The 20,762-nt window shown below is 32.4% G+C and overlaps 2 protein-coding genes across 2 annotated transcripts; one reads left to right on the forward strand and one right to left on the reverse strand.

Annotated features, from left to right (window-relative positions):
- Nucleotides 1-412: 412 nt before the first annotated feature.
- On the forward strand, nt 413-4,885 carry LOC133309110 (VAMP-like protein YKT61). The gene is made up of 6 exons (XM_061509849.1): nt 413-683; nt 1,023-1,120; nt 2,401-2,505; nt 2,688-2,753; nt 3,333-3,419; nt 4,453-4,885. The coding sequence occupies exons 1-6, from the start codon at nt 491-493 to the stop codon at nt 4,501-4,503; spliced, it is 600 nt and encodes a 199-aa protein (XP_061365833.1). The 5' UTR covers nt 413-490; the 3' UTR covers nt 4,504-4,885.
- A 4,440-nt stretch (nt 4,886-9,325) lies between these two features.
- Nucleotides 9,326-10,832, reverse strand: LOC133309111 (temperature-induced lipocalin-1-like). Its single transcript, XM_061509850.1, has 2 exons — nt 10,417-10,832; nt 9,326-9,799 (listed from the first exon to the last, which is right to left on the reverse strand). Exons 1-2 carry the CDS (start codon nt 10,786-10,788, stop codon nt 9,617-9,619), a joined length of 555 nt encoding a protein of 184 aa, XP_061365834.1. The 5' UTR covers nt 10,789-10,832; the 3' UTR covers nt 9,326-9,616.
- Nucleotides 10,833-20,762: the final 9,930 nt, after the last annotated feature.

Raw genomic sequence — 20,762 nt, forward strand, 5'->3', positions numbered from 1 at the left:
TATTTTTTTTGTCAACTCTCTCTCCACCTTTATCTATCTCTTTCTCTCTCTTAAAATGACACAATTTTACATCCTTTGGAATGACACACTTTACCCAAGATAAAAATTAGAATCGGCACATTACAGCATTATTATTCTGTGCAGAAAAATCAGGAAACGGGTGAATACAACACTACACTCTTCTCCACCTCAACTCTCGGGTTGCTCCCCGCGCCTTATTTCCCCACGAGGAAAAAACCAGAATTCCTTAAACCTCGTCCAATTACAATAATACCCTTTCCATGACTTGGGCCCCTATAATTGGTTCCAGCACAGCAGTGTCATTTCCCTAGCATAGACGCTTCCGCAGCGGATAACAATTCACGTTTTATTCCGATTTCCTGTGTCTCGGTTGCATTTACCGACTGCGAATCCAAAAGAGAAAGAAACGTAGCTTTGAAAGAGTTTTAGAGAGAGAAACAGAGAATTTTAGAGAGAGAAACAGAAAGAGATGAAGATCACAGCTCTGTTGGTGCTAAAATGCACGGGTGAGGGTTCCGATCCGGTGATTCTGGCGAACGCTTCGGACGTGAGCCACTTCGGTTACTTCCAACGCTCCAGCGTGAAGGAGTTCGTCGTCTTCGTGGGTCGCACCGTAGCCAAACGCACCCCTCAGGGCCAGCGTCAATCCGTTCAGCACGAAGGTATAGTATAATATTCCTTCAGATTCTCATCGTAGGGTTTCATTCCTTCGTTCTCTCCAATTCTTGGTCGTTTTGAGTTATTGGGTTGTCGTTTTTATTGATCTGGGTTGTTGATTATACGAAATTTGCATGCTGATTGGGTTTCTACTTCCTATTATTTTTTAACCGTTTTTTTTTTTGGGGGCGGGGGGAGGAGGACACAACAAAGCAAAATAATAGAAATCATAATTGGTTTGATACATAATCATATGTTTTCATATCCGGTGGTGGGTATTTTTATTTTATTTTATTTTTTGGTAAGCAAATTGTGATTATTTGAAACGTTTTTTCGTTTTGCAGAGTACAAGGTGCATTCATACAACAGAAATGGCCTTTGTGCGTTGGGATTTATGGATGATCACTACCCAATTCGAAGTGCATTTTCTCTTCTGAACCAGGTGAGAGTGAGATCAGTGTGTTTCGGTTCAATGTTATTACATATACATTACATCGTGTTTGGAGCAACCTCGTGGTAGCTTATTATTACGTTACGTGTTTTCTCAATTGTCATTAGAATGTCAATGGAAACATCCAGTTAGAGGCATTTCGTGTTTAGCTGTTTTGAGTCTTTCTGGACCATGAGTTATTGCCCCATTTTTCCTTGCAGTGAAAAATTAGGAAGATATTGTTTATGAGGGTACATGATTACTATGTCTCTTGTATTTCTGAGGATATTATAATTATGTAAGAAATCTTGTGTTTTAGTTATTTAATTGATGGAGATCCTCATGAAAGTGGGGATGGCCTTGTTTTCCATTTTTATCACTTTTTATTGTCATGGTATCATACTAATTCTGATTATGTTTCACTTGCTCATGGTGAACATGTCAATGCGGGTGACCATCAATTAAATTCTGAATTCTTTCTAGTTTTTCATTGTTTGGGTCTAGGTCTCAGGTTTCTAATTCTATGTGCTACAAATATGAATATTTCATATTAATTCCAAATCTGATGAAATAATGAAAACAACTGGTTTAACAAGTATGATAGTTTACTGTTCATATTGCCCAATTAGCATACCATTATTAATGCCGTTTATCCTTTACACCTTGGCCCTCATGTGTGACATTCCTGGTTAGACTTTTTATTATTCAGTTTTGGTGGAATAACAAGGATCTCATATGTGAACCTCATTTGTCCTCTTTTTGTGTATGTGACTGCTTATGCTCCATAGTGGTCTGCACCATAACTAAATGATTATATCCTTGAAGCCATTTGTCCCCCTCCCCCCTCTCCCTAAGTTCAAATTTCTTGTTTCTAGTGAGAATTCCATGTCTATTGAGTGATTGTATGCAAGTAAATTTCCGTATGATTGATGGTGGACAAAGGAGTAAGCATGCAATTTCTACGCTATAACTAAATGATTAGCTTCTTAAAGTAATTTGTCCCCCATGAGTTCAAATGTCTTGTTTTAAGTGGTGAGAATTTCATGTCTATTGAGTGACTGCATGCAAGTTAGTTTCCGTATGCTTGGTGGCAGACAAAGGAGGGGTAAGCATTGTAGCAAGCAAGCAAGTTACAAAGTATTTTCCTTTTGGTTTTAAGAAACTTGAAGTAATTGCAATGGATAACAGTAATTAAATGTCAGATTACAATAGCTGTTATATCAGACAGAATGTGTCTGCTGCATGTTATTTTATTGTTTTATTAGATGTTAATAAAATATAATGTCTTGTAGCTGCTGGATGAATATCAAAAAAGTTTTGGTGAGTCATGGAGAAGTGTTCAGGCAGATAGTACTCAACCATGGCCCTATTTGAATGAAGCTCTGGCAAAATTCCAGGTATGTAAATACCTCTTCTTTGTTGAATCAGCTTCAGCTATAGGAGAGATTTTTTTTATTTTTTGTTAAAAAATTGCATAATATTTCACATTGTGTTAAAAAAGTTTTTCCTTTCTGCTAATATTTTCACATGATTACTTTTGACTTGAACCCCCTTTCATCTGTGCCTGCCAAATCTTCAGGACCCTGCAGAGGCTGACAAATTGTTGAAAATCCAGAGGGAGCTGGATGAAACAAAAATCATCCTTGTAAGTATTGTGCTAAATGTGCATTATGTTATATCTGCAAAGCAGTAGATGGGTTCCCTGCATCTTTTGTCTTCTAAATTTACTTCTCTTTAGTTAGACATTTTGTCATGTAGTTATTCAATTTTAAACTTAACAGTGGTATGCTTGGTAATTTTCTGAATGAAATCCTTGTTTGCTTGAGAATTTGGCATTGGTTTACAAATGACAATGCCAGCATCATGCAAGTTCAGCATCACTCTAATGGAGCCAAATATAATGTACTCTTGTGAATTTATCCTTTCTTAGCGTAGTGGTGTGATTTCCTAAATTTTACATGGTGTCTGTCAGCAGATCATCAATCTTTCAGTTGCTATTAATACTTGTTCAGTCTAAATATAATTTGGTAGTCTTGATTTAGCTATTTTATGTGGGTTAGTGGGCTTTTCTTATTTTGTCCCTCACTATGGGCTTGTTTAAGTTCTCTGTTTGGTTTTCTAATGCATAGATTTCTAAGAATCGCATCACAGACATATAATGGAGTGTTTATCCATGACTTTGTTATTTTCTCTCACCATATGATGACTTTCTGTTTATAAACAGCATAAGACTATTGATAGTGTACTTGCACGAGGGGAGAAGCTGGACAGTTTGGTTGAGAAGAGTTCTGATCTGAGTGCAGCATCGCAGGTACACTAAGACAGCTCCTGTTTTACAGCTTTGCATTTGGGACTAACACATGAATGCATACATACATTCAGACATCTATTGTTAGTGTGCCTCTTCTTATTTTCTGTTCCTTAAACTTTGTTTTATGGTTGGTTATGATCATCATTAAGCATGCGTGATGAATATTTTATTTTATTCTTGTGATTAATGTCTTTGCTTTTAGCATAAATCCTTAGCAATGCTTTTATTTAGGTGATCAGAGGAAATAAATTAATATGAAGAACATGCAGTATATAAATTTAGGTGTTCCTTGGGTTTTTTCTTCCCATTAGACATTTGTGTTATTGTCTTTTGGGGTCTATCTATATCAGAATGTGCTTACTGCTTTCATCTAATCTGCTAATGTCTAATAATATATTGTCTGTGAGGTCATGGTGTTATAAATGTTGCTCAGGAACCTGCTTTTTGTTTTAAACTGATTGTCTGAATATTGATTTTCAAGTAGTATATGTGTGGTTGTGTTTATAGGGTTATAAGAGGGCAGAACGACAGGGAAGTTTTTGGGGAGGGTAACGATTATTTAGTCTTACAATGTTCAACATCCTTATCAATTTATCATAAGTCAAGGCTATCTTCGAATGAAGTTTTGCTTCTTTATATGTTCGTATGTATAATTGCATTACAATCTATTACATTATATCTTCTTTTGCCACTATATAATACTGAACAAAACATGAAATTCTATAGGTAAGACTTCGTTTGTTCCTTGCCTTTATTTATTCTATACTCTGTACTTATAAGATTTTTTTCCATTATTTATACTTCTAATGATTCCAATCTTTTTCTTTTCAATATTTATTTTGATATTTAAATATTTATCAATTTTTGGTTGTTAAGAAAATTCTATTTATTGCTATAATAGGACACGACTTGTTTTGAATACCATATTTGGTTTTATATTTAGAAGAACTTGTTTCAGTTAACCATGAAAGGAAATTTATTTCCCACTAGTTAGTTTGCTGACCCAAGAACCTGATGCTGGTGTTTGAAACAGATGTTCTACAAACAGGCGAAAAAAACCAATCAGTGTTGTAGCATATTGTAAACTTTCAAGACCATCAGTATCCGGTGAGCTCACCTGAAATCCTCTTCAGATGTTGAGGCTGTTGGATAGGAGAAAATAGCTTCATGTGTCTATATCACTCTCTCCATTGTTTGCTTGATGAAATTCTGTGATTTCCCCCATATATGTATTGCTGACGGGAGCTGAATGTTGGCTAAAGGTCTTACCGTGTTGACCAATTAACATTCTCATTTACTTTCTTTGTGATGCGGACTACGATAATTTATAGTATGCATAAATGATTGTTTTATGTATTTAATTATTTTCACCTTTAGGATGTGTAGGAGAATCATTATGTTCTCTGGTTTTGTTTATGGCTTTGTTTCTGAAGAGAATTTTTTTTTAATTTATGTATGTGCTTGGGAAGATTTTTTGGGGAAAAACGTATTTGATAACACTATTTTTATTCCCACTAAGAAATAATATGTATTTAATAAATAGTACATTTAATAAATTGCGTGTGTTATCTTGATAATACATTTTTTCATAATACATTTTATATTGTATACAAGTAATAAATAGTATCAGGAAATAAAAACTAAAAAAAATTGTTTTTTATTTTTGTTTATTTATGTTTTTGGATTATTGGTTCATTTCTGAGAATAGAAAAGTAATTTAGTTTTATCAAATAATTTGTTGTATCATTTCTTATCTCTGAATTATATATATATATATATATATATATATATATATATATATTTGGGAATATTGTTATATAAACCTTATTTTCATTTTCATGATCTTGGAGTGGTGGTTGTTTGCCATACTATTGAAATAGCAAAATATTATATCTAAAGGTATAAATGGATTAGGCTGACGGATCTATGACTTAATGTATATTAGGAAAAATTTTAAAATGCTCCTGGATTATGGTGGTCTTCCCATCAAAGGAATGACACATGGAATTTTTTTTTTCTCTCCTTTCTCCACTCATCTCAATCTCTCTTTCACTCTCCCTCTTCTGTCCCATGCAATATTTTGTGCATTGGAAGTGCCAAAATAAATCTTCCATATTAGGTCAGTTTTGACTTATTACAAATAGTCAAATAGAATAGACATAAGCTTTTAAAAACTAGTCATTTAAAAAGTAGGTTATAGGTTTTTTTATATATGTCGGACTTATAAGTTTACAGGTTGATTTATATTATATTATTTATATGATATTAATTATTTTTTAATTATTGAATGTTTAATAGCTTTAAACAGATTAATAGGTTTAGGCTAAGAGTTTTATTTTTTAAATACAGGTCAGATTTGTAATTTGAGTTTATATAGACTAAAAGGTTAGGCTAGTCTTCTAAGGGCATGTTTGGTGCATAGTATAAGATAAGATCTGATAATATAAGACTTGATAGTATAAGGCCTGATTGTATAAGACCTGATTGAATTTTAATATTATCTAGTGTTTGGCACGATATTATATAAAATAATATATTGTATAAGATAATATCATCCAGTATTTGGTAATGACTATATAATACTATATAGAATACAAATAAATATTTTTAATAAAGAATTTATATAATTCTTCAAAAAATATTATATGATATAATTTTTTTAAAAATTTATTGATCAGTGTGTTCAAAATATAAATTAATTTTTTTAAAAATAAAAATATTTAGTATTTTAAAATTAATATATTGAAAAATTAATTTTTATTTTAATAGATTAATATTAAATAATATATTAATTTTTGAAAATTACATTGGTCAACGATGTTAATACACCAATCTCTTATCAGGCATTATCTCTCCCCCTTAGGCCGGATTAAGTTATACGTCGTTTTGATGTATTAAGGGATTATGCTGTATAAGTTTCTATTATACGATGGTCACACCAAATAACTGAAAATGTCATAACATATAATATAAGCTTATACTATCATGTCTTATACATCACATCAAACAAGCCCTAAGGTTTTTATACAGGTTTGATTTATTTGAGTTAAAGTTTAAGCTAGCCTAGCTTATGTAAACACCCCTAACATGTGATTTGATCAAAATCTTTTTTGTACATATTTCAGATGAGAAACTGTCATCCCATTCAATTGAATTGTGATGTCCTGGATCTGACATGTCTCTTGGGATAAGTAACATGAAGCTCAGAATTATGGATTAATAGTATTTATCGAATATTTAGAATATTCAGAGAATATCCGAATTCCATATTCCAAATTTTCTATTTTGATTCTATTTATTTTATTTTTTTTTGATTATATTTTTGATTGTTTTTTTTTGGTTTTACGATATACCCTATTAACTATATGAGATTGAATAGAATATTTCTATTAATTAATCTGGAAATCTATTATAGACACTAATCTAATTAGATCTACTCTTCATAGACAAACTTGGGATTTGCGATCTCAGGTCAGATCAGTTTAGAGGAAATTGAAAGCTTGCGTTTTTGGTATTTTGCCACCCCGAATGACGAGCTTGTGATGATGTGACATTTGCTCGTTTGGATGAATTTTTTTTTAGTTAAGAGTTACTATTTTTTGGAAAAAAAAAATTATTACTTAGTCTCTTTGGATGTTTGATTTTTAAAAAAAAGCAAAAGTTACAAAAATAATCAAAAAAAGTTTTGTAAGTTAAATATTTTAATTTCTAAAAAAGATAGAAGTTAAAATTCAATTATTTTTATTTTAAAATCTAAATAATTTTAATTTTTGTAGAAAACACTTTTAAAATTAGGAAAGGCAAGTTCTTGTTTTACATCCGAACGGCCTTAGATACTGTAATACAGGACAAGATATCCTCTCATAGATTGTAAGAACTAATATGGCTTGTAGGAGTGGTGCTTTTGCTTGTAACATGTAGCATTTCTCGGAGCTTCTGTTTCTTTCAACCTTTTTAAGTCTATTTGACATTCTTTTTTAAAGTTAAAAGTTATTTTTAAATTAAATTTAAAAAAATAAAAAATAAAAAATAAAATTACAAACTGTTTGATGATTATATAAAATTTTTAGCTTAAAAATTATTTATTTTTTTAAAAAAATACACATTTTAAATAAACGTTGATACAACTTTAAAAAAAATTCCTAAGAGCTTTTGACTGTTGACTTTTGACTTTTTCTTCATTATAATATTTTTTTATTATTATTATAAGAACTTTTGCAAAATCTATTTAGCCAAGTTTTATTTACAAGGTGAAGAAAAGCTTTAAAAAAAAAAATCTTCGAAATAGGACCAAGAAAAGGAAGAATATCTTCTTTTCGGGACAAAAATAGAATTCTGGGTAAAGCGTAAGAGCAAATTAATCTTCTGTATTCTCTCTCTTGTTTTCCTTTCTTAACTTGCCTTTTATATTTTTTTTGGGTAATATTCTTTTCTTATTTTATTCCTTCTATTTGATTGGAATATTTGGCTCATGTATTCCTCAAAGGTTGCAAAATCAAATTTTTTATTTTCATTATCGTTATATTATATTGAACTAATTCAGAATTGACAATCAAGAAAATTGCTACTTAGACATGTGTATTTTTTTAAATTTAATTATCAGTTTTTAATTGAGAGGACACTGATAAAGACAAGGAAAAATAATAATAAAGGATCAAACTCTCGTAGGTGGTTTCACAATTTTTAAAAGGGAAATGATATACCAAAAAAGTTTACAACCTTTACGATTAACCTAATCACCGTTGATTCCCGTCAATCTAACGATTATGATTTATTAGAAAGTATTGGGTCGCATTTATTAATTAATTATTAATTCATAATAAATAATAACCGTTAGATTGACGGAAATCATCGGTGATTAGGTTGGTTGTAAATGTAAGTATATCCTGCCCCTTTTTTTAAAAGGGATATATTTTTCTTATGTTGTAGGAAAAAATTATCTTATGTTGTAGAAATAAAAGTATAAGTGGGACCCACAGGTAAGAGGAGAGAGAAAAAAAAGTGGTGAGATTCAACTCTTTTTTGTGTGTAGGAGAGTTGTTTATCTCATGTAAAATGAGATAAACATAACCTTTTTTAAAATGCTAAACTAGTAAAACTTTGTATGCAGTATGAATATTTGTTTTGTCATTTCATCATCTTTTTTAAAAATTTTCATAAATGATATATATAAGGACATGATCAATTTATACCGATGTAAGAATAACAAATCTTACACTTAATTTTAATCGTTGATTTCCGGACATCAAACGATGTTATTAATTGAATTATTCTAATTAATTAATTATTAATTCTCAATAAATTATAATTATTCACACACATATATATTACAAAAGAGTTAAACAATCACATCAAAAAATTATCTAAATTTTGAAAAGTTTATTATTTAAATTAAAACTTTGAACATAATAATTAGAAAAAATATCAAAATTCTCTACCCCATAATTTAGTACTTACACAACATATCATTGTTAAAAGCAAAAGTACTGAAACATTAGTGCTTCAAGCAGTAGCTGGATTCAGGAAATTTTATTTATGTATGCATATTTAATCTGAATATTTAATGGAGAGGATTTGGGGGCAATGCTTCTCAAAAAAAAAAAATTAAACAAAGTTTTAGATGTATTAAAAAATAAAAAAATATAAAAAAATTTATATCTCTGATGTTATATGAACCAAACTTTTTATCATGTTAAGAAAAAGATAAGACCAATTCATTGAATAATGCGTTATTTCACTTTCTTTAATATTATATAACTTGACAAAAAATTTCATTCATATAATATGAGAGATATAATCCTCAAACAACAAAAGAAAAGAAAACTTAAGCTTAACATAAAAAACATAGTAATCAACTTAATGATATAAAACCACTAAAACATAAACAGTAAATAAGATGTGTTTCTTTCTTAATATCTGTGCTTTATTCTTGGTAATACAACCACTAAAATTGTTTATTGAGTGACACTCATAATTAATTAAAAAATATATTTCTTCTTTACTAAAAAAAATATATGACCAAAGTTATGTGTGCAGTTGCACACGTAAAAAACCAAATAGATCCGCTACTACTTCAAGCACCGGACATACAGAAGTACATAATACGGAACAAGCCAATATATGCTTAGAGTGATCCAAACTAATATAATATGAAATGAAATAATTTATCAACCTAACAAATTATGTATCTTCGAGATCTATTTCCCAAGAATGGATTTGAACCACCAAATGCCTTTAGTGTCTTGGGGACCTTCTTCTTCTGGTGGAGGATCGCTCTGTGGGGTCTTGTGGAGTTTGCTCACCTCATATCCCTCATCCTTGGCTTTGTGAACAAGCTCGTTGTAGATTTCATCATCTATATTGGTCTTCCTGCATAATATCTAGGAACCAAAATTGACCAAAGTTATGGCTGGAATATCAAATTAACGAACATATCATAAATAAAAAATACAAAAGCATTTGTTAAGAAAATAAAATTATATATAAAATTATTTCTGCAGCCGCTTTACGTACAACAACGACATGTGTATGGTTATAATTCTCCACATTTAATGCTATCATCCTTTGTATGGTTATGATTTCCCGCATTTAATGCTTGAATATATATATATATATATATATGTATATATATATATATATAATTGATGCGTAGCAGGGAATATCTAATAATTTCCCCCAATTAACAAAGGGTCTCCAACTTAAAGCCAGGATACGTATATATCTAGCGACAGCTGAAGTATAAAAGCCATTAACAAATACACCATAGTGATAATCCCTCGCAAATTAACTATGTTGAAGCTTTGGTTTATTTACTCTTCTATGTATTATAAGGGAAAGATCATGTCTTATTTTAAGATGACCTTCTCAAGTGAAAAATGCCACTCACTTAAAAAACAGTTCCAAGTTTCAACCACAAAGCTGAAAAAATGGAAAAGAAAAATAGTTTTTTTAAATGAGAGATGAAATGATTCATTAGATAAAAGATAAATTGACTTACCCAAAGATATTTCTTGCTTGGCTGGCCAATCAAAGCATAGTGGTAATCATCATCAATGTACAAAACCCAATAATCCCCAACAACAGGGACGAGGGGCAAGAATGGAGGAACATAGAACTTGACCTTGAGCTTGGCTTCATCAGTATTAGGGACAACCTTATAAGCAGTTCCTTCTATGTAACTTCTTTTACCACCACTCCAAGTCTCGTTAAGCACATGCACAGTCCCATCATCGTTAAGAGTGTATGTGGCTCTGGTGTTCACACCATTCTTAGGTTGATCCCTTGATGGGAAAGAGGCTATCTCATACCAGCGCCCCATGTATCTCTGCATGTCCAAACCCTTCACAACTTGCATATCTTTCTGAGCCATTGGTGCTTTGATTCTATTGAGTTGCGTCACTTTCTTGGTGTTGTGAGTTGTGGCTTTGTTGAGGTTAATTTCAATGTAGATATATATAGGAGAAAAAACTTGTTTGGGTATTTTGAAAAATGTATTATTTTTCAATTAAGTTCTTATAAGTTTTATCAATTTAATTTTTACAATTCTAAATTTTTAATTATTTTATCTCGCCATCTTCTTAAGTTTAATATTATTAATTTAAAAATAATTTCATTACAAGATAACATGACATATATAATTAAACTGATTAAGTTAAATTAATATATTTTGCCAATTTTATACATTAGTTTAGATTTAGACTCGTGCGTGTGTATAATATATCATTTTTACTTTTTAAAATGAATTATACCAAAAATATTTTGTCTAAATATTCAATGTTATCTTTTGATATTGTAAACTAACAGTGACAAACTCAAATAATTAAAAAAAATAGAAATTTTAAATTTAAAAAGTTAAAGGAATATAACATTCTAAAAGACTAAATTGAAAACTTCTGAGCAATGCGAGTGGGACTGGGGAGTTTGGTACTTACACGTACACCATAATCATAGAAGTTTCTAGAATATTAAGGTAATTGCTGACTTCTCCAACAAGAAATGAGAGAGAGAAAAACTCGTTATTATAAATTGTTTTACTTCATACTCACCTTCGGGGAAAATGCCATTTTTAGTTTTCTCAAATCATATTATTGGTAAACAATATTTGGCTTGGTTAGAAAATGCCAAAATTAGCCTATCCAAGTTCTAAGGCTTCGCCAAAAGAGAAAGCTTAACGGACAAGAAATAGCGTATGGACTAATATGTCCATTTCAATTTTATGTTTGGAGCTGAAGGCACCGCTCACTAATAAAAAATAAAATAAAATCCTAGATCATCATTTTTCGTGGGTCAGAATTCAGCACTGTTGCGTGGGATATATACACATTAATAGTTATATTAGTAGTTTTTTGAAAGTTAAATTATTATAATATTATTTTAGTGATACATTAAAATTAAAAGCAATAAGTTCTCGGCTAGAAATAGGTCTCACAAGTTACATTTTAATGAACTTGGTGATTTAGATAAAAAAATTATTGAGAATACTTTAAGCGCCAAATAATAAAAGTGTAATGCTTTTTGCTTTGAATGGTTTTGTTTCATTAAGGTTACATTTCTTTTGGATCATTTTTTCATCATTACAAACATAGAATCAACTAGATATGACACAATAAATGTATTATCTTTTTAAGGCATTAAGCACAACAATATTAATTCAAAAACATAACCAGAGTTGCCTTAGTTGTTATCTATTATTTATAACTATAGGCATTACATAAGTGTAGGAATGTAAACTAACTTTTTTCCTTTACCATTGCTATTCAACTAACATAAAGTTAGACCAGCTCATACATGTCCAATAACAATAACTTATCATATAAGAAGTAGCCCAAATGATCAGTACAACAATTATCAAGATTATACAACAAATAGTATATATAAATACAACTCTGGCAGCCCATAGTCTAATCTAAATTGCAAAGAAGTATTTACTCTTTTAGTCTTGACATTTTAACACATAAAACTAGACATCTATAGCTTTAAAATGACACCTCATTTGCTGTATTTGAGTAATAATTGAAAGAGTTATGTTTCTTTCGAAATATACTGTCAAATTCTCGACAACCAACGAAACAGAGTTTCTGGCGGCTTCGATTCTACCCCAAACATAGATATGACCTTTACAAAAACTGGCTAAAACCTGACAGTATAAATTCAAACTTAGACAATGTTTATTCTCTCAAAAAATGGGAATGACTCTAAATTTTTGGTACGAGGTATTTTTTAGGATTTTCGGGAAACTGAATTTTTTTTAAATTTTTAATTTTCGGATATTATCGTAAACTGAATGTTTTCATCATATTTCTGAAAATCGAGATTCCCGGATAAAAAAAAATTTCTCCTCTACCAAATGCCTCAAGTGGGTTAGGCTGGACCGAGCTTTGCCCCGAAAAGCCCAAGCCTATGCCAAATTTTTTCAATTTGGCTTGGCCCGAGCCTAGTACGAGTCTAACTCTTAGCTTGGCTTGACCCGTTTATAAAAAAAAAAAAAACAAATGGCCTGACTTGGCCCATTAGCCTATTAATTTTTAACTTCCAAGCAGAATCATGAATCAACTTCACAAAATACTCAAATTCTGTTGCTAAAACAAAAATCACAATTTCAACGTCCAAACAGAACCATGAATCACAACAAAACTCATCACAATCTGCATTTAAGTCACTTTCAAAAGCAAAATGCTCAAACTAAATAACATATATTTCATCAGATTCAACAAACAAATCTATACTATGTAAATTAAAATAACTACATGAATCCAACAAACACATCATGATGCTTCTAATAGCTAAAAACTTCTCTTCATCTTCTCTCCCCTACAAATACAATTCCAAGATTACATAAGTTGACAAAAAAATTCTAAATGTAGAAAACAAATAACAAGAATAAAGAATAGAAAAAAAATATATTAAGAAACAAAAAATATTTTAATAGATTCATATAGGTAATCTCACATGCTGAGATGTTGGTTCCTCCTATATAAAAAATAAAGTCAAATTTCTATTAAAATTTAATCGAGTATAATTAAATTATAAAATGATTTCAATTGATTAAATTTATACCTTTTGTTTTTTCTTCAAGTCATACCTATTATGTAGTCAATCTACGTCGTATATTAAAGCTTGAATGGTATCTTCAACCAAGCTAAAATGATAGGCATTAATAACTCTTCCTCTAGCACTAAATGTTGATTCTGATGGAACTGTAGAGATTGGTACAGATCTCATGTCACTCTCAAAGATAATATTAGTGAAGGAACGAACCTAACTCCTTCTACCACTTACTTAGCTCATATGCACCAACTGAACTATCACCATTTGATACTACTATTAATAATATTATTTTATTTAATTTAAAATAAATAATATGATATTGGTCGGCCTGTAGGCTTATGGGTCCGGTATGTAAAAAAAAACCTATCACCTACTTTCTAAATAGGCTTATTTAAAAGTCTGAGCCTGTTCTATTTGACTATATATAATAGGCCAAGCCCGACTTGATATAGGCTAGGCCGGGCCGACCCACTTTCACCCTTATGACTCACTATAACAACCCACCTTAAGAAATCTTGAAATAATAAAAGAAGTACAAGTGTGATTACTAGGTTACACTAGCTTTTGAATAAGTAAGCTTTTGATATGAATTTTGTTGAGTAAATGAATGAATAAAATTTGCGAAGATACAATTCAGGTCAAGTATGGTAAATAAGACCTAAATGAGGATATTAATAAAGTCTAGGTGTAAAAATACAAATATGTGACTATATGGACTAATTTACAAATAAGAAATATAATGGTTAAAGCTTAAGTTTGATTATTAACTAAGTCAAATCTTGATAAATTAAAAGTCAAAGGTATGCTAAATTACATGAAAAATCAAAGTATGTAACCAAAGATGACTAGTTTGATAACCTAGTCTTATTTTCTACTAAATGGTTGATTGAATACTAAGTCATGATTGATGTTAAATTATATGTTTAAAGATAGACCAATCATATTAATTTAAAAGGATGACTAGGTCAAAGTTGAGAGAAAGACTAGAAAATTATTAGTTAAGTAGTTTTGTTGAATTGTTCTACATGATTGGTTGATTGTTTTCTTTCCCACATGACTTGTGCGCATGATTCTCTTCCTAGTATGATACATGGGCTAAATGTATGTAAAGTAAAAGTAACCAATAGTAATTGATTAAGTGTGTGTTGAAAGTCAAAAGTTGTAGGCTAGTTATAAAAGTAGGAAACTAAGCCAATTGGTGAGATTTGGAGAAGTGCAAGTCGGTTCTTCCTCTTGAAGTGTTCAGCCGAAGATGTGATCATATAAAAGGGACTAGAAGAGTGAGGTGGATCATTGGAATTGGTTGTTAAGTTGACAAAATGAAAAGCTAACAAGTTAATTAAACTAAGTTAAAGTAACAGATATTTCAAGACAACCAAGTCGAATCTTTTCTTTCTTAGAAGTCCCACGAAGATTTCTTTCTTTTCCTCTTCTTCCTTGTCTTTTCCATGGCTGAACTTGGTCACTTGAAAATAGGATAAGTCATATGTAAGAACCTGCACCGTTAAAATAGGAATTTAATTAAATGAATTATGAATTTAGGAAATAATTCTATAATTGACCTAATAATTATGAGAAGGCTTAAATAATCATAGTAAGTGATTAATAATGTTGAAAGTCGCTTTTTTTGACGAAAAATGCGGATACCAGTTCTGCTTCACGGTATAAGTGCGTACCGATGAAGTATCCCGGAAAATTATGAAAAGTATGTATATAGTCCTAGGATAATATTTAGGACTGGAATACAAAGTTTAAAGTCAAAATAATGAGAACTGGTATCAGAACTGATAGCGGCTACGTAAAAGCGCGTACCGACAAAGTGCTGCGAAAATTATAATAAAAATATGATAAATCCTAAAAAAATGGCTAGGTTCAGAATCCCAAGTTTGAGATTAAAATGATAAGCGTAACTATTAGTGCTGATACTGTAAGATTAAACTTAAGTGGGCTATAAATAGACCTTTACACAATAACCTAGGTCAGAATTCTTGTTTCTACGTAGCCTATTTTCTGAGTTGAGAGCTCCACCTTGGCTGCCACCTTCCTATCTTCTTGGAAGCTTGAAACTTACATGAAAACCAACCAAGTCATCACCTTGTCATTGATCTCTCTCTCCATTGGCCTTGCAAACACTGAATAGTTGGCTTTGTGAGTGAGTTTGGTATATCATTTCTGAGTGTGAGCTACTGTTGGTGAGGCTTTGCGGCTGTCCCACTTTGTGGTGGTGTGTGAGAGCATTTCTTGGTATTTAAGGCTTCAAGAAGCCATTTTGATGGAGAAGGGACCTAGCTTGTTGTGTACTTTCGTAGTCTTGAAGTGACAGAACCATAGTGCTGTGTAGAGGACTCCAAGTCTGCCCCTTTTTCTGAGTTTGTGAAGCTTGAGGTATACCTTGATCACCTCCCTTCTATATTCATGATTTTAGCTTGATTAATCCATTAAAAAGGAAAACTTGAACCATTTGAGTTAAATAATGATAATCTATGTTTAAAAGATGTTAATGAAGTTCTGTTTGTGGAGTTATTGGACTCCTAATCGCATTTGGATCCTTAAAAATAGGATTATGCAAAAACTGCACGAGTTTCTGCATTCTATCTGATAAGTATTCGGATACTTTTTGTGGAGTATTCGAATACTCATCAACAGGTAGTCGAATACTCATTGAAGGAGTATTGGGATACTTTTCTGGGAAGAAAAATATTCGGATACCTTAGAAAAGTATTCGGATACCTGGCGGTATTCAAATACTATAGAAAATGTATTCGGATATTGTGTAGTAATCGGATACTATAACACCTCACAATTCTAAAGCATATGTTAATATATTAAATATGGATTAAAGGGTAGGATTAGTGAAAATTCTGAAATTATGGTCAAAATACAAAGGAAGGGTAAAACGATAATTAGCCAAACACGTAACCCTAGGAAAGTAAAATTGAGTAGGAGGTCTCAAATGATAAAAATAACCCTGGAAATGGATTCAGAACGAAAAATTGAGTGGTTAGGCAAGTTTCTGAAAATTCAGTAAATAATGTTTTTACCGGGTAAAAATATCGCGATACAGTTGCACCGTAAAGCGTGCCGATTGAATTTTGAGCCTTAGGTTTGGATATAATTTATAAATGGCATATAGGACTAGGAAATATGATTTCTGATAAAAATTGACAGAAATTAGTGAGTTTGAAAAACTCCGGATTCATTTGATCAAGGGAAATTAAAGGACAATGATTAATGTTAAAAATTAGAGTTTCTATATAGTTTATGAATTTTCGGACGTTTAGCGGAATAGGCAGGAGATTCGAATTAGTTTGAAATCGCGTGAGGTGGCGATGAGGCCCACCTCACTTAACTGGACTTGCCACTTGGAAATCACACAAAAAAATCACATTCTCTTTCCTTCCTCACCCTTGAACCCGCGGCCACCATTGGAGAAGAGGGGGAGTTTTGCTTGAAACTTTGATCCACCAAAACACATCCAAATACTACTCAAATCCAAAAGCGTTGAACATAAAAGTTGCTCCAAATTAGCTTGTGAACAACTTCCCTTCCTTGTTTGAGCCACGAAATTGAGTGGTTGTGGAGATCATATCCCTCCTTTAGTGGCGGTTTTGGCCAATTTTGGTGGTGGTTGGTGGTGGTTTTGGACCGTTCAAAGGTTGAAACTCACTATTGGGTTGCCTAGGAGTTGATTGGTGGTAAGCATTCTCACTCATTTAAGGTTTTGAATTTGAGTTGTTGATGGTGACCTAAGAGGGGTTGTTTGATTGATGTAGTTAGAGAGCTCAAATTGAAATTGTGTATTAGATAAATGTGGCTTAGAATGATGTTTTAGAGTGATTGATGTAATAAAAATTATTGGTGAAAATTGAATTATAACTTAGTGAAATTTAAGCATGATTCCATGACTTTGTGAATTGGATGTGTTGTAGAATTGTGTAATTGAATTGTTGAAGTTTGTATGAGTTAATTATAGGATTGTAAGGTGGGTGAGAGTGTTGAATTGGATTGGAAGCCCCTTGGTATGCTTGCCCCTAGAATTCAGCCATGTAGGCTATATAGGGTTCAATGATGCAAAAATTGTGTAATTGATATTGTGTAGTGTTAAATGGTATTTTGAGGTGTTGAGAGGTGGATGTATGCATGGAAAATAAATGGAAAAATATTTGGAGTGTGTTGGAATGTACATTGAACCTAGAAGGAAATAAATGGGAAAATTGGTGTTGTGATGATGTAGGATGTAATCTGGCACCTAAAATGACATTGTGGTAGCCTTAGGATGCTAAAGAAAAATAAAAAGAAAATGTAAGAAAATATTTTGTAATTTTACACTAATTTGGCCGAACCTACCATGTGTAGGGGAGGGAATTTGACGTTTTGTGACTTTGGTGGATTCACCGTATATTGATGATCCGTGTATGATCAATGTAGGTTGCCTCCCGCGAATTTGAACACTGAACCGTGAGCTCAATGGGTTGTCCTTGGTCCCGGACCAAAAAGGATTGTGGTAAGTATTTTGGAACCATGCATATGTGCTTGATAAATTGCATGTGTTGTTGAATGGAAAGTAAATTGGGAATGTCCTTTGTGTAGGCATTTCTGTTGTACCTAGCTCGGGGATTTATTGCATTGGAGCTGTGAGGAGGTGATTATTCAGGTAATCCCTTGGTACTGGAGTTTGATCCCCGTATGTGTTCCACCATGCCCGTTGAGGGTAATGGTAGAAAATGTATGTGAATAATATAAGATAAGATGATCGTGCATATTGTATCTGTTGTGGTACATAGGATGTACAGTGTCTCTGGCCAGTAGACTGTTTGCCTTCGGGCGTTACGGACTTCCACTGGATAGGTCTCCGTGAGGGAGTTCCAGTTGACCTGGGGTTGTGGTGTGTGATCCGTAGAGGAGCACACTAGGAAGTCTCGGGTGGTTATGGATGGAGGGTGCCTTGGTTGATGTTCTGGGAACACGTCTTGGTTTGAAACCCGTAGGCTTATATACCGAGGCCAATAGGCTGGAGGTTGCGTGGTTTTGGCATTGACCATTCCAGCTTCGTCGTATTTTGTATCCCTATGCTTCCCTACTTCACTAAATCCCTTGCTTTATCCCGTTTGCAGATGTTATGTTGTATTATTTATATGCATCGAAGTGAGCCATTCGGCGGAGTATTCTCCAGAACCTCTGGGTTACTAAGAAATATTCGTATATCTCATCCCGCTTTGGAGACTTTATTTCAGGAGGTAGCAGTGGTGTCGGGGCGGCGGGCAAGAAGCCCGTAGGTTGAGCTAGAGGATTTCTACTTATTTTGCATTTTGAGGCCATTGGGCCTAGGCTAGACTTAGGTCATGAACAAAGCATGTGATTCGGGATTATAGTTGTCATTTTTGTTCATGATGTATTTTGTCTAAGTTTAGTCTTTGATTACCATGTTTATTTTGGAGCATTATTATGTATACTTGAAGGAAAATTGTAATATGTCCATTGAGAAGTTGTAAATTGTAATATGGAGAATTGATGTAACATTGAAGTATGTAATATGATGAAAGGGCAATATGTCTATTCTAGGATGTGAATAATGATTTATGATTCAAAGAATGCATGCAATTGGACCTTTGTGATTGAAATTAGTAAACTTGAAAAAGTAAGCATTGATTTGTATTTTGAGCAAATTGGAAATAAACTGTGAAGGGTTGTAAGAGCACTAAGGCATTGTCGGTCCTTGTGTGTCACCCAATGATTATTAGGTACAAATTGAGGTTAGAGAATACATTTGCAAATTGGGATTTATTTGAAAACAATGGAAACTCTGGCAAATGTTTTTTGAAATTGGCAGAATTTAGGTGAACTTTGGGAGAGTATATCTCCCTCCACAAAATTCCGTTAGGGACGTGCCATAAACGGTTTTTAAGCTTGAGATATCTTCTATCTTGTGGTAAAATTTGGGAATTTTCTAGGTTGGAAGTCGGCCTGTAGAGGGAAGAGAGAACGGACTGCTCTTATGGCCACTGCACTTGTGGCTGATCTAGAGCGAGTTTGGGAAAATTATTCCTGCTTCGTTTCTTGGTAAAATTAGGTGTGTGATATGTAAAATTGAAGCTTGAGGTTTCTAGTTTATTCTATAAAATTTTTAGAGCAATTGGTTGATTGAATTTTTCAGAATAATTGATTTAGTGAAGGATGTTTGGAGCCTTTTTGAGGTTGGCTGGCAGATTTGCTTGTCCAACTTCAAATGGTGATATCCAGAGCAAACGAGAACTTTATGACTCGTGTGATAGCTTTCTAGAAAGATAATTAAATCTAAAATAACATAATAAAATATGAGAGGCTTGTAGAATGCGGTTTGTCCGCAGAAATTCAAAGACCGAACCATGTTCGGATAGGTAGAAAACATAAAAGTGAGATTTTAGCTAAGTGGATTTATGGGAACCCCTTAGTGACTTGAGAGAAGTAATATATGATATAAAAGTAGTTTAAATAATTATTTCGCAAAGAGTTTACATTTACGGTCATAAATTTTATTTATTATGCTTTTTATTGTCTTAAATGCTCGCGTAATAAACAGAAAAAGTTTACTCGCATTTTTATAAATGAATTGCTGTGATTGTAACTGCTCTTATTATCATAATTAATGTTAACAATATCGGTGTACAACGGGCTATTACAGATACCATGGGAAAGTATTCGGATACCATGTGGTATTCGATATCCTTAGTGAAAGTATTCAGATACTTTCTGGAGACATGGAGTATTCGAATACTCATCGAGGAGTATTCGAATACCTCCTGCAGAATTTGCCTTAAATCACCTAAAACAAGTTGGGAAGCCTTAAACACTTAGTGAAACCTTGAGCTTTGAATAATAATGATTATTTATGTTATAAACAGACTGTGAGGGTGTTGTTTGGTGACCTTGGGCTACTGTGGACTTTGGCGTGGATTGTTAGCTTGCGAGGTAAGTTTTCGTGTCCTCGGTTTTGCCATTGTTAGTTCCACCATATCTCATGGAGGGATGGTTTATATGCATGATGTGTTTTTATGTATTGATATTTGAAATACTATTGAGCTGTTAAGTGTAAATGCTTTATGATATGAATGTGTTGTTCCACCTAGACGGTAATCTTGAGTATGTGGCGTCATACAATATGGTGATTCTGTGGGTGGGTGCAAGTAGCATCTTGCACTGATTGTAGGTTGTAGACATATGTAATTCCTGCATGTTCTCTGGCCAGTAGGATTTTGACACACATGACATGATTATATGCTGCATTACACAAATTTTGGAAATTATATTATTATACTG

Source organism: Gastrolobium bilobum, unplaced genomic scaffold (genome assembly GCF_033153095.1).
Source record: "Gastrolobium bilobum isolate Gb01-03AN ecotype WA unplaced genomic scaffold, APGP_CSIRO_Gbil_v1 utg9959, whole genome shotgun sequence".
Taxonomy (NCBI): Eukaryota; Viridiplantae; Streptophyta; class Magnoliopsida; order Fabales; family Fabaceae; genus Gastrolobium; species Gastrolobium bilobum.